Here is a 17,534-nt window from a genome sequence, read left to right as displayed (position 1 = left end):
GAATTTGAATTTGATAATGAAGCTATCTGATTTCAAGTCTGCCATTCCCTTTTCCAGGAGGTCTTCCCAACCCAGAGATCTCCTGCATTACAGGCTGATTTATTTTTACCATCTGAGCCACCGGGGAAGCCCATAAAATAAAATGTATACATTCAATAATTTAGGAGGGAAACACTTATGCTCTTTTATTCTCTCTAACAGCAGCTCATGTTTACCATGTTCCATGATCAAGGCTGACATTCAGTTATCATGCTCCGGTATGGCATAAGGGCTGAAAGCTATTCTGATTAGTTAGGTATTCGTTCTGTTTTGATTGATGCCTATGCCATGCTGATCATTAAATATTTTGAATATAAACATGCGTCCAAGATACAGAACTCTGAGTTTTCAATCAAATACTTAGAGACTTAAAATTATCCAAAACTGCTTTGAATGCCATTTTCCATGCCTATAGGTATCCCAGGTCTATCTGTTTGAAAAATTTGACTATTCTTTCTCTAAATAAGAACATGCTAAAACTCTCATTTTATAGTAGAAGCTTAACATTGCCATTTATAAACACCAGAGCTTGGAGCACATCTTTGAGTCAGTAGTACAAAATTACTATACTTGAGGGTTTCACCAGTGAAAACCTTGAATTGACATCCTGCCTTTAAAGTCAGGCTTATAGCATTTAATATTTGGGAACTCAACTAACAGACAGGATACTACTACACCTTCCTCAGTTCTTGCTGTTAAATTAGATCACCAGAATGAAGTATATTTAGATATTAACTTATGCCCTTAGTAATACCTAAACTGAGATTTATACAGACTTATGCTCTTAGATTTTTATCCAGTCAGTATATGAGAGGGATAAATTAGGAGTTTGACACTAGCATATATACACTATTATATATAAAATAAATAATCAATAAGAACCTACTATGTAGCATAGGGAATTATACTCAATATTATATAATAACCTATATGGGAAAAGAATATGAAAAAGAATAGATAGATGTATAAGTGAATCACCTTGCTGTATACCTGAAACTAACACAATGATGTAAATCAACTATACATCAATAGAAAGTAAAAATTAAATTAAAACCTTTTTAAAAGAAAAAACAAACAGGAAATTTTTCTAAAAGATTCAATATACAAAATGACCATATTAAAAAAAAGAAAGCAAAGGTATAAATATTTCAAGGACAAATCTAAACATCATCATAATAAAAGAAGCATGATTTATTTCTGAGACCTTCACACTCCAGATTTATTATACCAAAATCAGTTTGCCCAACCAATACACATAAAATGTTATACAGGCTCCCTCAACTGGTTAAGATGTAGAACTACCAAAAAACATGCTGCATTAAGTTGACTGTATCATCCTCTTCAGAAATTTCTGTAACCCCAGCTTGAGATCGAAGAACAGACATGATGTCATTAGATAACTGGTCAAAGCCATTCTGTAAACATATATTTGCTACTTCTTGCCACTTTTCTAGGGAGCAAAATGGATCAGTTATCATAAGATGTTCAACTGCATCTGAGGAAATAAAATCCAATATTACAGTATAGCATTCATCTGATAATTCATACTTAACAATTCTTCAAAAATAAAGAGAGATCATTTCAACACCATTTCTGTTAGATCCAATTCCTTCAAGTGTCATATGGAGTTCCCAGTTGAGCTCATAATGAGTACTCAAGTGTTAGTTCTTTCTCCTCCTTTTTCATTAACCTTTCTGTGCCTCAATTCAATCCTCCACCATTTCTCACATTCCCTATTCTTCCACTCTTCTCCTTCTTGGTAAGGTCAGCAGATGCTGAAGGTTGAGATGTAGGGAACTCAGAAAGTGAAGACCGTGGGACCAGCCTCATTCACAGTCTCTAAGGTACCACTAGGAACTAGCTAATAAGTCTGATGGTCAACTTTTTATGATCCTTCACTTTCATAAATGCCCTAATAGTGCTAACCTAAGGATTTAAAAAAATCTCTGGCAAAACCTCCATCCAGCCTCTAGACAGAGACCTTTTAATGATGAGGCTTCTGTAACAAATGTTTTTCTAAAGGAAATAAAAAGAAGGATTTAGTTTATTAAGGAAAACTAATGATATTATTTATTAAAAAAAGAAATTATTTTCATAATTACTTTAAAAAATCAATTACAGTCACCCTCTCTGGGACTATTTATGGAACTCATTCATCTATTACCTTCATTAGTTATGATACTTAATGAATTGAGGACTCTATTCAGGATATTGTAATCACTGTTATTTTATTCCTACCATGATTACTATTTTTCTATCAAAATATTTTAGTTGATGTCTGTAATGATAATTTCTAAATTATCTTCCCAAATATGTTTTCATGTAATTTACTCTTCATTCTTTGGCCTCATGTAATAATTTAAAATCAAGGTATCTGCTCAAATTTCTATATTAAATTAGAGAAAGGAAAGAAAAAAAATTGAGATCTAATTATTCTTGATTGCACTTTAGAGTGAGGTTCAAAGTAAATGATATATGTAAATAATATTTACATATATATTTAGTTTGGGAATAAGAACCAAAGTTTGTCTAAATAACATTTAAAGTATATATATAAATTATTAAATATATGCATGTTAATATATATAAAGTTTTCAGAGTAGTCATAGCAGTTATAATTATTATGATGTTGTCCTCAAGCTTCATAAAGAATCTCTCTTCATTCTAATCCTCTCAATAAATATACGCTATTGCCAACAGAGTATTATTGACATGGTAATCTTTATAAATTCCTAACATGCCAAGAAGGAACTCTGAGGAAGAAGAGTTAACTCAAACATAATAATCTTGAACCTTTCCTTAAATAACTCACTATTTCTTCTACAACAAAATTTTACTTCACTTACCTTTCCCACCTTTACTTATTCCTTGAAGTAGCTTAATCCCAACTTTTTTCATGTCTACAGAGAACAGGTGAAGTACAGCAAGACCAAAAGATAAATATGGTGGTTTCCCATTCCACTCTTTAGTGAGACACTGAATCAATTCAGTGTTGGGACATAACTTTATTAACTGCATCAGGTCATCTAAAAGCAAAAATTAAAAACTGTATCTCAACATTCTAATATGATGCTGCTGCTGCTGCTAAGTCGCTTCAGTCATGTCCAACTCTGTGTGACCCCATAGATGGCAGCCCCCCAGGCTCGCCCGTCCCTGGGATACTCCAGGCAAGAACACTGGAGTGGGTTGCCATTTCCTTCTCCAATGCATGAAGGTGAAAAGTGAAAGTGAAGTCACTCACTCATGTCCGACTCTTAGTGACCCCAGGGACTGCAGCCCACCAGGCTCCTCCGCCCATGAGATTTTCCAGGCAAGAGTACTGGAGTGGGGTGCCATTGCCTTCTCCACCTAATATGATGAGGGACTAGCTAATGTTTATCTTTGTCAATCAACTCTTCATTTTCCAATCCTTCCAAAGCTCTCAGTGAGTTCAACATTACCATCTCCAATCCAAAAATAAAACAATCCTACTCAGTATAGAAAAAACAAAGGAAAAATACCTAAACAAAGAGTACAAGCAAAAATTTATCCAAAAATTGTCATGAAAAGACATGTGGTATTAAAAAAGACCAGGTTGACAATCAAGAAAACTGAATTTTAATCATAGCTTGATCAGTCACTTAATCTTTTGGATATCAGTTTTATTCTAGAAATCATTGGTGGGAAGGGGGTAGAGGAGCAGGATAAAAAGAATTTTTCCTTCTAAAACAGATGCACTATGAGTCAGATTTTCCTTTTGGAACAAAAGACTTTTTTTAGAACTACTGCTTTTGTTTTCTTTGATTTGTAAATGTAAATGGAAAGCTGACAGTCTAAATCTGAGAGAGACCATTTTCTTCTCAAACCAGAAAGTATTAACAAACTGAGTATGTCCCCTTATGGCAGAAAGTGAAAAAGAACTAAAGAGACTCTAGACGAAGGTGAAAGAGGAGAGTGGAAAAAGCTGGCTTAAAACTCAACATTCAAAAAACTAAGATCATGGCATCCGGTTCCATCACTTTTTGGCAAATAGATGGGAAACAATGGAAACAGTGACAGACTATTTTCTGGGGCTCCAAAATTACTGCAGATGGTGACTGCAGCCATGAAATTAAAACACGCTTGCTCCTTGGAAGAAAAGTTAACGACAAACCTAGAAAGCATATTAAAAAGCAGAGACACTACTTTGCTGACAAAGGTCCACATAGTCACAGCTATAGTTTTTCCAGTAGTCATGTATGGATGTGAGAGTTGGACCATAAAGAAGGGTTAGGGTTAGGCAAAGAATTGATGCTTTTGAATTGCGGTATTGGAGAAGACTCTTAAGAGTTCCTTGGACTGCAAGAAGATCAAACCAGTCAATCCTAAATCAGTTCTGAATGTTCATTGGAAGGACTGATGCTGAAGCAAAGCTCCAATACTTTGGCCACCTGATGCAAAGAGCCGACTCATTAGACTCTGATGATGGAAAAGATTGAAGGCAGGAGAAGGGGACGACAGAGGATGAGATGGTTGGATAGCATCACCAATTGAATGGACATGAGTTTGAGCAAGCTCTAGGAGCTGGTGAAGGACAGGGAAGCCTGGCGTGCTGCAGCCCATGAGGTCGCAAAGAGTCAGATATGACTGAGTGACTGAACAACAGCAACAAATGTCCCCTACGGCCAAGGATGATACTTTGGAAAGCTGTGGCTGTTTGTCACTAAAATGTAAAATAAGCAAAGTAATCTTTCAAACATTGTTTCTATTTTCTAAGCTTAAGTTTCCTCAGGTTATTATTATCTTATGATGCTGTGCTAAATAAATTCTGAGGATAAGTATCAAGGTTCTACTTATAAAGAAGTATTATTATTTCTTAAATTAGTACAATATACAGTTGTTCCTTGGTGTCCATGGGGTATTGGTTGTAGGACCCCTTGCAGATACCAAAACCTGAGGATACTCAAGTCTCATATAAAAAGTCTCTTATACAAAATGGCATAGTATTTGCATATAACCTACACACATCCTTCCATATACTTTAAATCATCTCTGGGTTAACTAACACAATGTAAATACTACGTAAATATTTGTAAATACAATGTAAATGTTATGTAAATAATTGCTGGTGCACAGCAAACACAAGTTCTGCTTTGTGGAACTTTCTAGAATTTTTTCCCCTCAAATATTTTCAATCTAACGTTCTTTGAATCCACAGATGTGGAACCCATGAATATGGAGAGCTGATTGTGAATTTAATTATTTTCTAGTGTAATGTATTACTAGAAGAACAGGATAATATGATAATGAGTCAATTGTATTTCTATGTACTCATGTGAGGCAAATTTTGTAAGCAAAAAAAGAAGCTTCACATTTCATTCAATAAAAATTCCAAGAGTACTTAAAACTTACATTCCATGTCTAAACCTTGACTAAAATAATTCTAAGGAAAAACAATAAAACAGAAACTGAATCTGTATAATTTAACTATTGAAATAATTATTCATTCAATAAATATTATGTCGTAACAATTCTTGCTAGATTCTGATCTGTTGCTGTGTGTATATAGGCGAATTACTTACCTCTCTGTGCCTTAGCCTCTCTGTGAACACATAGTTATTTTTCATCTATAAAATAGGGGTAATAACAAAACCTAGTTCATAGAGTTAACATAGGGCTTAAGTGAGACAGGGATGTAAAAAGGTAGACTAAGCTATTATTATACTAACTGTATCAGGCATGCTGTTACATAGTGCATGAAAAAAACTAATAGTTTTAAAAACCAGATTCTAAGTAAAAGTTAATTTTTTCTTCAAAAATGATTAGATTCAACAACCATAAAAGACTATTTATCTGGAAAAAATGTGACCTAAAAGTGCTATATTTTGTTCCATTTTGTGATTTCTTAGAACTGTAGTATATAGCTTGCAAAATCAGGATTGACACAGGCCTGGGGTATGGGGATTTGTCAGGACTGCCTGTACATTAAGGTTAATGCTGAACTAGACTACAGTAAGAGATCAGCTCATTCAATTCAGATCACTCTAAGGTCCTCAATTCTCTCAGATCACTGTTCAGCTGCAACCTAGGTGTTTTAAACTTTTAAAATCAACATTATTTCACTAATTCTAATGCTTATAGTTCAGAAATTATATATAAGTTTTAAAAAATTCTTAAATAGCATGGTCCAAATATCTAAAGTTTACTAAATGTCTATGTATTGAGGAAATATATAATATATTTGAAAGTCTGGCATCAAAGTCAATCAGTTCCAGCTTATCTGTTTTCACTAAAAATTACTAAAGAAATCTACTTACCAGTATATATAAAACAAGTTTTACAATGTAAGTCCAAAATATTGCCTAATATTATGGGTGATCTTACAATTGAAGTTCAGAATCTGAATATATACAAATAATAGGCTTTTTCACTCACCAGAAGTAAAATCCTTGAATTGTTGTATGTATTCCATGGCCCCATGAATCTGACCCTGTTTACACAGGCAAAGAAGAGCCTTCTTGTGCAAGCCACATTCACTGTAGATAATCTGAGCTAAAGCCAGACATTTGGCCTTGTTATAAGTATTCTGCTCCCCATAATCAAAAATCACATCCCCAGCCTCCTCAGAAAATGTCAGCCTAGAGCAAGCAGATCAATAGGGCACACATTAATGAGTTCTTAATGAATGGATGAGAATGAAATATTTGAAAATTCAGCACAGTAGAACTGGATTTTTTATGGTCTGTAAGAATCCCATGTTAGGCAATTGATGAAATTAAACATATTTAAGAGTTAATCACAAGAACAAAAACAATCAACATGTCTTCCTTTGGGGGAAGTCATTTTGGTGAAATTGAGCTCAACTTTTTAAAAAATCTACAAACAAGGTTAAAACTCTCCTGAAAAGACTGGTGGGGTTTAAATTTTCAAGGTAAACAAAAATTCTCTCCTAATTGAGGCTCTCAATGTTCTTAGCTGTTATATAGATTCCAAAACCCTGTAGAATGTAAGAATTTATTAAGTGTTGGTTAAAGACAGTGACAAAGTTTTTAGCTTGAAATTAGCATCACATCTTGCAAACACTATATAGTACTAAAAGTGAAACAGAAAGTATGAAGCAGTGTTTTGTTTTTTATTGTTATAGATTTGTAAGAAACAATGCAGAGGAGCATAAATGAACTTAACTGTGTCTATCAGGGGAGACTAAAGAAGCAGCTCTTTTGAGATGGTTCGACTAAATAGATTTCACTTTCCATCAATTTTAGTGCACCATCTTCATACACAATTGAAGGAAATCATATGTACTACACAGTAACTCCAGGCAAGAACACTGGAGTAGGCTGTCATTTCCTTCTCCAAGGATCTTCCTGACGCAGGGATCGAACCTGGGTCTCCTGAGTTGCAGGCAGATTCTTTATCATCTAAGCCACCAGGGAAGATAGAAACTATAAGCATAAGCCAAAAAAGATTTGGATGGACAGAGAGGCCTGGCGTGCTGCAATTCATGGGGTCGCAAAGAGTCGGACATGACTGAGTGACTGAACTAAACTGAACTGAACTGAAAGAAACCACTTCTATACTGGCTATACTGAAATTGTGCTTTAGTTAAATTTTTATTTAATAGCTACAGAATTTTATATAATATTAATCACATAATATTAGTGTCTGCATATATGTAATAAAATGCCAATAATAATAAAATGAAATTCTGAAGCCCCTACAAACTGTCTCTTTATTGAAAATTTAGTAGATAAAGCCCTCTGTGTTTGCTGGTGGGGACAGCAGAGAGGTGGGTCTAAAATCAAAAAGCAGGTTCTGAGTACAAATTAATTATGTAGTAAGCAATTCCCTGACTTCCACATTTCAATACCAAACTATGGGTTTTGGTAGCTACAGTCACAGTGTTTCCTGAGGTTGAACAAGTCATTATTTCTGTTGTTTTTAGTGACATTACTGAAGCAACATGAAAATATAAGTACTTTAGTATTTATTTCTCTTATTAATACTATTATTTCATTATTTTCAGTGGTCACCCTCACGATGCTGTCCCACCTGAGAGAAGGCCAGAGTTGAGACTAAGACTGTTCTGTCTTTGCTTGTCACTTTCCAAAAGGATGATGAGATGCAAAGAGTATGATTAAAAAGAAAATTATCCAAAGGGAGGAGGAGGATCAAACCCCAAAAGAATGGAATTGGCCCTGAAGGAAAAGGAGGGGAAGAAAATTATGGATGCTAGCCCTGGGGGTAAGAGAGGCACCCTGAACCAGGCTGGGAAATGAGCCTGGGAACCTCCCTCCCCTCTTCTCCCCCTAATTACCTCATCATGGCAACCCACTTCAGTATTCTTGCCTGAAAAATCCCACGGGCAGAGGAGCCTGACAGACTACAGTCCAAAGGGTTCAAAGAGTCAGACATGACAGAGCAACTAACACGAAGCCCCTTCTTGGCTCTTCCAACCTCAACTTCCAACTCTAAAGAAGGCTCTTTCAAAGACTTCTGAAAGTGGACCCGAGACCAGACTAGCTCTGGGGAATACAAATGACTAATAAACAAAATATGTTTAACTCCACAGGCAAACTAAGGTAGACTTAATTATAAGCCAGACTGTGGGCTTCCCTGATAACTCCGTTGGTCAAAGAATCCACCTGCAAAGCAGGAGGCCCTGGTTTGATTCCTGGGTCAGGAAGATTCCCTGGAGAAGGGAGAGGCTACCTACTCCAGTGCTGTAAAATTTTCAGAAGTCAAAATAAAGGTAATCACCAAATCTATGCATGATATTCATTTATTGTTATCTTACAGGATTGGGTTTGTAAAGTTAATATTCTATTTTTCCTTTCTAGGGGCAAAGTCTGCAATTTGGAGATATTAATACCAACAAAGCACCATTTCTTAAATTTAGGCTTTGTGGGTCAAGTGATTAGACTTTTCCTGGTAGGAATGACTAAGAGAGCCAAGTTTAGTCCATAACCCAGGTTGCTCTAGGGCTGGCTCTGTGCTGAGCTTCAGGAAAAGAACTGAAGCAGTTTTAAAGGCAGCTATGTGGTAAAGGCCAGGTCATCAGAATCAGAGATCAGGGGACAGAGGCTAAGAATAAAAAGTGTGATTTGCCTTGAGTATTCTTTTCTATCATCTCTGGATCAAAAAAAAAAAAAAGGAAACATTCTAATATATAAAAAACAGTATTCTATCTAAATAGAGATTAAGAAAAAATGCAGATTAAATAGAGATAAAATGCAGCTTATCTTCACACATTTTTACTGATGTGCAGTTTATCTTCACACATTTTTAATGATTAATTCATTAAAAATCATTGGGAATCCTTCTTTCTACATGGTATGTTTCATAAGAATGGGCATAATTTACGATGGTTTATAAATAACCCAAAGGCTTTTTCTATAAACTAGTATATTGAGTTCATACTCTTAAAAGGCTTTGCCTTACTTTCAACTTGTAGCATATTTTCAGTAGTAGTTCATCCAATCATTTTTTGGGGAAAAGGTCAGATTTTTTTTTTTCTATGAGTTCCTAATGGAGACTTGAAATATATGAATAGGTATAATCCATAGTTATCCATAGTCTTCTAATTTTAGTGCATAGTTTTACCACATAGTTCCATCAAAGCTTAAGAAAAAATGAAAATACTGCCAGAAGACTGAAATCTAACATTTTAAAATCAATTGTTGCAAATATGGTATGGAGTAAAGTTGTAATGATTTTTATAGTGTCTAAACTAAGGTAGATCAGTCCTGGGTGTTCTTTGGAAGGAATGATGCTAAAGCTGAAACTCCGGTACTTTGGCTACCTCATGCAAAGAGTTGACTCATTGGAAAAGACTCTGATGCTGGGAGGGATTGGGGGCAGGAGGTAAAGGGGATGACAGAGGATGAGATGGCTGGATGGCATCACCAACTCGATGGACGTGAGTTTGAGTGAACTCTGGGAGTTGGTGACGGACAGGGAGGCCTGGTGTGTTGCAATTCATGGGGTTGCAAAGAGTCGGACACGACTGAGCGACTGAACTGAACTGAACTGAAACTAAGGTATCTAAATAGAAGAAATCCCAAACATGGAAAATCCGAACAATATTAATTAGCTTATAAGTGCTCTAGAGTTGAGTTAAGCGCTCTAGAGTTAAATCAAATTGTCCTATTTAGAATAAAGAAATTTATGCTCAATGGTCAAGCTGACTGGGACACAGAGGGCCCAGGTATTTGGTCAAATATTATTTGGGGTGTGTCTGTGAGAATGTATTTAAAGAGGGTAACACTTTAATTGGCAGTCTGAGTAAAGCAGATTGCTCTCCTGAATGTGGGTGGCCCTCAACCATTCAGTTGAAGGTCTGAAGTGTACAAAAATGATGACACCCACTCAGGTAAAAGGGAACTCTTCCTGCCTGACTACTTAGCTGGGAAACCAGTCTTCTCCTGCCTTTGGGTCTCAAGGCTGCCAGTTTTTAGACTGGAACTTAAACCACTGATGATCTTCAGTCTCCAGATTGCCAACTGCAGATGTGGGGACTTCTCAGCCTGTACAATCATGAGTCCATTTCTTATTTTATTTTTTCTGTTTCTCTGGAGAACCCTGGCTAACACACTCTGCAAGCAGGCTCCTGGGAGTGACAGTTGATCAGGGCCACTCTTTATTTCTCAGGTCTACTGAGAATATAGCACCATATAATGATCATTAGTTTAAGAAGCACTGTTCATGCTGAAAGATGAAGACATACGTTGGCATCACTTCAGTTCAGTTCAGTGGCTTAGTCGTGTCCGACTCTTTGTAACCCCATGGACTGCAGCACGCCAGGCTTCCCTGTCCACACCATTTCCTGGAGTTTACTCAAACTCATGTCCATTGAGTCAGTGATGCCATCCAACTGTCTCATCCTCTGTCATCCCCTTCTCCTCTTGCCTTCAATCTTTCCCAGCATCAGGGTCTTTTCAAATGGGTCAGCTCTTCTCATCAGGTAGCCAAATTATTGGAGTTTCAGCTTCAACATTGTTCCTTCCAATGAACATTCAGGACTGATTTCCTTTAGGATGGACTGGTTGGATCTCCTTGCAGTTCAAGGGACTCTCAAGAGTCTTCTTCAACACCACGGTTCAAAAGCATCAATTCTTTGGTGCTCAGCTTTCTTTATAGTCCAACTTTCACATCCATACATGACTACTGGAAAAAACATAGCTTTGACTAGACAAACCTTTGTTGGCAAAGTAATGTCTCTGCTTTTGAATATGCTGCCTAGGTTGGTCATAACTTTCCTTCCAAGGAGTAAGTGTCTTTTAATTTCATGGCTGCAGTCACCATCTGCAGTGATTTTGGAGCCCCCCAAAAATAAAGTCTGACACTCTTTCCACTGTTTCTCCATCTATTTGCCATGAAGTAATGGGACCAGATGCCATGATCTTAGTTTTCTGAATGTCGAGCTGTAAGCCAACTTTTTCACTCTCCTCTTTCACTTTGATCAAGAAGCTCTTTAGTTCTTCACTTTCTGCCATAAGGGTGGTGTCACCTGCATATCTGAGGTTATTGATCTTTCTCCTGGCAATCTTGATTGCAGCTTGTACTCCTTCCAGCCCAGAGTTTCTCATGAAGTATTCTGCATCATTAAGTTAAATAAGCGGGGTGACAATATACAGCTTTCACGTACTCCTTTTCCTATTTGGAACCAGTCTGTTGTTCCATGTCGAGTTCTTACTGTTGCTTCTTGACCTGCATACAGATTTCTCAGGAGGCAGGTCAGGTGGTCTGGTATTCCCATCTCTCTCAAAATTTTCCACAGTTTATTGTGATCCACACAGTCAAAGGCTTTGGCATAGTCAATAAAGCAGAAATAGATGCTTTTCTGAACTCTCTTGCTTTTTGATGATCCAACAGATAGTGGGAATTTGATCTCTGATTCCTCTGCCTTTTCTAAATCCAGCTGGAACATCTGGAAGTTCGTGGTTCACATACTGTTGAAACCTGATTTGGAGAATTTAGAGCATTAATTTGCTAGCGTGTGAGATGAGTGCAATTGTGTGGTAGTTTGAGCATTCTTTCGCATTGCCTTTCTTTGGGATTGGAATGAAAACTGACCTTTTCCAGTCCTGTGGCCACTGCTGAGTTTTGCAAATTTGCTGGCATACTGAGCACAGCACTTTCACGGCATCATCTTTTAGGATTTGAAAAAGCTCAACTAGTATTCCGTCACCTCCACTAGCTTTGTTAGTAGTGATGCTTCCTAAGGCCCACTTGACTTCATATTCCAGGATGTCTGGCTCTAGGTAAGTGTGAGTGATCATACCATCATGATTATCTGGGTCGTGAAGATCTTTTCTGTACAGTTCTTCCGTGTATTCTTGCCACCTCTTCTTAATATCTTCTGCTTCTGTTAGGCCCATAACATTTCTGTCCTTTATTGTGCCCATCTTTGCATGAAATGTTTCCTTGGTTTCTTTAGTTTTCTTGAAGAGATCTCTAGTCTTTCCCATTCTATGTTTTCCTCTATTTCTTTGCATGGATCCCTGAGGAAGGCTTTCTAATCTCTCCTTGCTATTCTCTGGAACTCTGCATTCAAATGGGTATATCTTTCCTTTTCTCCTTTGCTTTTTGCTTCTCTTCTTTTCACAGCCATTTGTAAAGCCACTTCAGACAGCCATTTTGCTTTTTTTGCATTTCTTTTTCTTGGGGATGGTCTTGCTCCCTGTCTCCTGTACAATGTCACAAACCTCCCTCCATAGTTCATCAGGCACTCTGTCTATCAGATCTAGTCCCTTAAATCTATTTCTCACTTCCACTGTATAATCATTAGGAATTTGATTTAGGTCATAGCTAAATGGTCTAGTGGTTTTCCCTACTTTCTTCAATTTAACTCTGAATTTGGCAATAAGGAATTCATTATCTGAGCCACAGTCAGCCTCTGGTCTTGTTTTTGCTGCCTGTATAGAGCTTCTCCATCTTTGGCTGCAAAGAATATATTCAGTCTGATTTCGGTGCTGACCATGTGGGGATGTCCATGTGTAGTCTTCTCTTGTGTTGTTGGAAGAGGGTGTTTCCTATGACTAGTGCATTCTCTTGGCAGAACTCTATTAGCCTTTCCCTGCTTCATTCTGTACTCCAAGGTCAAATTTGCCTGTTACTCCAAGTTTTTCTTGACTTCTTTCTTTTGCATTCCAGTCCCGTATAATGAAAAGGACATCTTTTTTGGGTGTTAGTTCTAGAAGGTCTTGTAGGTCTTCATAGACCCGTTCAACTTCAGTTTTGTTCAGCATTACTGGTCAGGGCATAGACTTGGAGTCCCATGATATTGAATGGTTTGCTTGGAAATGAACAGAGATCATTCTGTCATTTTTGAGATTCCATCCAAGTACTACATTTCAGATGCTTCTGTTGACTATGATGGCTTCTCCATTTCTTCTAAGGGATTCTTGCCCACAGTAGTAGATATAACGGTCATCTGAGTTAAATTCACCCATTCCAGTCCATTTTAGTTTGCTGATTCCTAAAACGTCTACATTCACGCTTGCCATCTCCTGTTTGACCACTTCCAATTTGCCTTGATTCATGGACCTAACATTCCACGTTCCTATTCATTATTGCCCTTTACAGCATCAGACCTTGCTTATATCACCAGTCACATCCACAACTGAGTGTTGTTTTTGCTTTGGCTCTATCTCTTCATTCTTTCTGGAGTCATTTCTCCACTGATCTCTAGTAGCATACTGGGCACCTGCCGACCTGGGGAGTTCATCTTTCAGTGTCCTATCTTTCTGCCTTTTCATACTATTCATGGGGTTCTCAAGGCAGGAATACTGAAGTGGTTTGCCATTCCCTTCTCCAGTGGACCACATTTTAGAGTCAGAACTCTCCACCATGACATGTCCATATCGGGTGGCCCTACCTGGCATGGCTCATAGTTTCACTGAGTTAGACAAGGCTGTGGTCCATGTGATTAGATTGGTTTTCAGTGACTGTGGTTTTCATTCTGTCTGCCTTCTGATGGAGGATAAGAGGCTTACCAAAGCTTCCTGATGGGATAGACTGACTGAGAGGGATACTGGGGTCTTGTTCCCATGGGTGGGGCCATGCTCGGTAAATCTTTAATCCAGTTTTCCTGATGGGTGGAGCTGTGTTCCCTCCTTGCTATTTACCTGGGGCATCACCCAGACACCATCTTAACCTTCCAGGAACAAAGTTCGGGTTTTTTTCCTTCTCCTTTCTGCTTATCTTAGGTAACCCCACCCTTGCATGGGCCCTTAGTTATAAGCTGTTGAAGTAGTATCAGTACCCATAAGACCCTGGGAATTGACATGGGGTCTGGGCCACTTACTCAGGGAGCTTACTCGTGTGCTCTGGGCCTGACTGAGCACGATCTTGGTCATACTTGATTTTGGATGGACTCTTCTGAGCCCAAGGCCAGGGCCGGCGGCCGGGAGGAGCAACCCCGAGGAGCGGTGGCTGCGAAGGCACAGGAGGGCCTAGAGGAGCTATCCCACGTTGAAGGTCAGGAACAGCGGCAGAAAGGAGATACCCCTCGCCCAAGGTAAGGAGCAGTGGCTGTGCTTTGCTGGAGCAGCCGTGAAGAGATAACCCACGCCCAAGGTAAGAGACACCCAAGTAAGATGGTAGGTGTTGCAAGAGGGCATCCGAGGGCAGACACACTGAAACCATACTCTTAGAAAACTAGTCAATCTAGTCACACTAGGACCACAGCCTGTCTAACTCAGTGAAATCAAGCCATGCCTGCGGGGCAACCCAAGACGGGCGGGTCATGGTGGAGAGGTCTGACAGAATGTGGTCTACTGGAGAAGGGAATGGCAAACCACTTCAGTATTCTTGCCTTGAGAACCCCATGAACAGTATGAAAAGGCTAAATGATAGGATACTGAAAGAGGAACTCCCCAGGTCATTAGGTGCCCAATATGCTACTGGAGATCAGTGGAGAAATAACTCCAGAAAGAATGAAGGGATGGAGCCAAAGCAAAAACAATACACAGTTATGGATGTGACTCATGATAGAAGCAAGATCCGATGCTGTAAAGAGCAATAATGAATAGGAACATGGAATGTCAGGTCCATGAATCAAGGCAAATTGGAAGTGGTCAACAAGAGATGGCAAGGGTGAATGTCGACATTCTAGGAATCAGCGAACTAAAATGGACTGGAATGGGTGAATTTAACTCAGATGACCATTATATCTACTACTGTGGGCAGGAATCCCTTAGAAGAAATGGAGAAGCCATCATGGTCAACAAAAGAGTCCAATATGCAGTACTTGGATGGAATCTCAAAAATGACAGAATGATCTCTGTTCATCTCCAAGGCAAACGATTCAATATCACAGTTATCCAAGTCTATGCCCCAACCAGTAACGCTGAAGAAACTGAAGTTGAACGGTTTTATGAAGACCTACAAGACCTTTTAGAACTAACACCCAAAAAAGATGTCCTTTTCATTATAGGGGACTGGAATGCAAAAGCAGGAAGTCAAGAAACACCTGGAGTAACAGGCAAATTTGGCCTTGGAATGCGGAATGAAGCAGGGCAAAGACTAATAGAGTTTTGCCAAGAAAATGCACTGGTCATAGCAAACACCCTCTTCCAACAACACAGGAGAAGACTCTACACATGGACATCACCATATGGTCAACACCGAAATCAGACTGATTATATTCTTTGCAGCCAAAGATGGAGAAGCTCTATACAGTCAACAAAAACAAGACCAGGAGCTGACTGTGGCTCAGATCATGAACTCCTTATTGCCAAATTCAGAGTTAAATTGTTTAGAGCAACTAAACAACAATATATATGTCAATACTTGTCAAATTACACACCTAAATATGTGCAGCCTACTGTGTATCAATTATATCTCCATAATGCTGTTTTTAAACAACTCATCAAATGGTACACTTTAAATACATATAGGCCAGAGAGATGTTATGGGGAGGGAGGTGGGAGGGGGGTTCATGTTTGGGAATGCATGTAAGAATTAAAGATTTTAAAATTAAAAAAAAAAAACACAACAAAAATACATATAGGTTATTATATATAAACTATATCTCAATAAAGCTGTAAAAAAGCAAATTACAGCCCTAGGACTTGGTAAAAAGGGTTATAATTCATCCTGCTCACCTTCCTCTTATAAGTTTCCCTGAGAATTATGACCACAGAATCCTAGAGAAGCTGTGCCTGGATGGAGTGAACTTAACGTGAAAAGCAGAGAGATCTGTATTATGCAAATGGTTGACTAAGGCAGATGCTGTTTTGGTGTCCTGCCCAAATCCTCCTTACTGAGTCAGCATACCCTTCCCCAACTGCTCTAGGTATTGGCTCCCAGTGGCTCACAGGTGCTTGCCTTCCATAAGGGATTACCCAGGGCTAGTGGGAGCCGCTATGGCCAGAAAGTTATGTATTCCTACCCTATCCAGGCAGCCCACAGCCCTCGACTGATGGAGAAGCATGGAAGCCTGGCCCTTCCGTCAAGTGGGAACAGCTCTGTGATGTGCTTTATGCTTCAGAGGTATCCCTCTGTAAATAAGGTCAATACTTACCTGAGGTCACATCCTTGCTTGGCTCTTTCCATTTCCCTATTCTGCTTCACTCAGTCCCTTACAGGTTTTTCTTGAGAAGCCATCCTTCATGAACACCCAAATTCCCGTCTTAGGCCTTGGTTCCAGGGAACCCAATCCAAGGCAACCCTGGTACAAGTCTGCCAATTTGTGCCAAGACTCAACTCCAAGAAGCTACCTCCTGCCTGTGCTTGCTGGTTTGTATGTTCTTTTAAATGTTACCTTGGTTCACGTCCCTCCTGCTTTTAAGTTTTCTCCTGGGCTTATCCTTTACATGTATCCATAGCCTGTCTGAAATAAAGTTATCCCTCTGAGCAGCATGATACTGATCAACCCTTTTCTATCCTTACTGATCAACTTCCATGCTCCAATAACTGGTCACAAATCATCTTGTCAATTGCCTTGAGGCAACTCCTGACCTGAGCTCATTGTGACTAGGCCCTATTACTTCATCCATGAATGCTTAGTAAATACTTTTGGATAAATTGCAATAGAGATCTGAAATAAATGCTCAAATAATGTACTGACAAGAAAACCATTAAAATTTTGAGAACTTTTTATGTTTTATCAAGCAAATGCTTGATAAATGCTTTATCAAGCAAATTTCAAAATTAAGTTAAAAGCATAACTTTGCTTACCTTTCTTGGGTGACCCAGTTGATGACTAAATCTAAACGTTTTTCAGACAATCCACACTTGATTCCTTCCAGAGTTAGCACTGCATCAACAGGATGTCTAAAAGCATGACTTATGCTAAAGACAGCCTCAAAAAATAAGAGTAATGGGGAAGGTTTTCCTCTAATTTTTCCAATAGCTACAAAGAGAAGAAAAGGTTTTCGGTCAAATATTTTTAAGTAATAATTTACTTTTTCTTACTTCACATTCTTATTTTCATCTCATATCATTTTCTAAAAATTTTAATCCAAAGTTATATATCAACATTTGTAATTTTTAACTAATGCTTGTGGATGAAACTTTATATTTTGGATAAT

The 17,534-nt window shown here is 38.3% G+C and overlaps 1 protein-coding gene across 9 annotated transcripts in view; it reads right to left on the bottom strand.

Annotated features, from left to right (window-relative positions):
- Positions 1-1,212: 1,212 nt before the first annotated feature.
- Positions 1,213-17,534, bottom strand: part of CLHC1 (clathrin heavy chain linker domain containing 1) — a 34,412-nt gene continuing 18,090 nt past the window's right edge. For 5 of the 9 annotated variants that reach the window (XM_069583309.1, XM_069583310.1, XM_069583316.1 and 2 more), the window contains 4 exons: positions 17,182-17,356; positions 6,433-6,635; positions 2,886-3,065; positions 1,213-1,534 (listed from right to left, as the gene is read on the bottom strand). In XM_069583309.1, the coding sequence (XP_069439410.1) occupies positions 1,338-1,534; positions 2,886-3,065; positions 6,433-6,635; positions 17,182-17,356 (755 nt within the window). In that variant the 3' untranslated portion in view covers positions 1,213-1,337. The remainder of the gene's footprint in view (positions 1,535-2,885; positions 3,066-6,432; positions 6,636-17,181; positions 17,357-17,534) is intronic. The other 4 variants (XM_069583317.1, XM_069583313.1, XM_069583315.1 and 1 more) reach the window with 1 other exon arrangement.

This window comes from Ovis canadensis, chromosome 3 (assembly GCF_042477335.2).
Source record: "Ovis canadensis isolate MfBH-ARS-UI-01 breed Bighorn chromosome 3, ARS-UI_OviCan_v2, whole genome shotgun sequence".
Lineage (NCBI taxonomy): Eukaryota > Metazoa > Chordata > Mammalia > Artiodactyla > Bovidae > Ovis > Ovis canadensis.
Note: the sequence above shows the minus strand (reverse complement) of the source record. Positions and strands in the feature narration are given on the sequence as shown.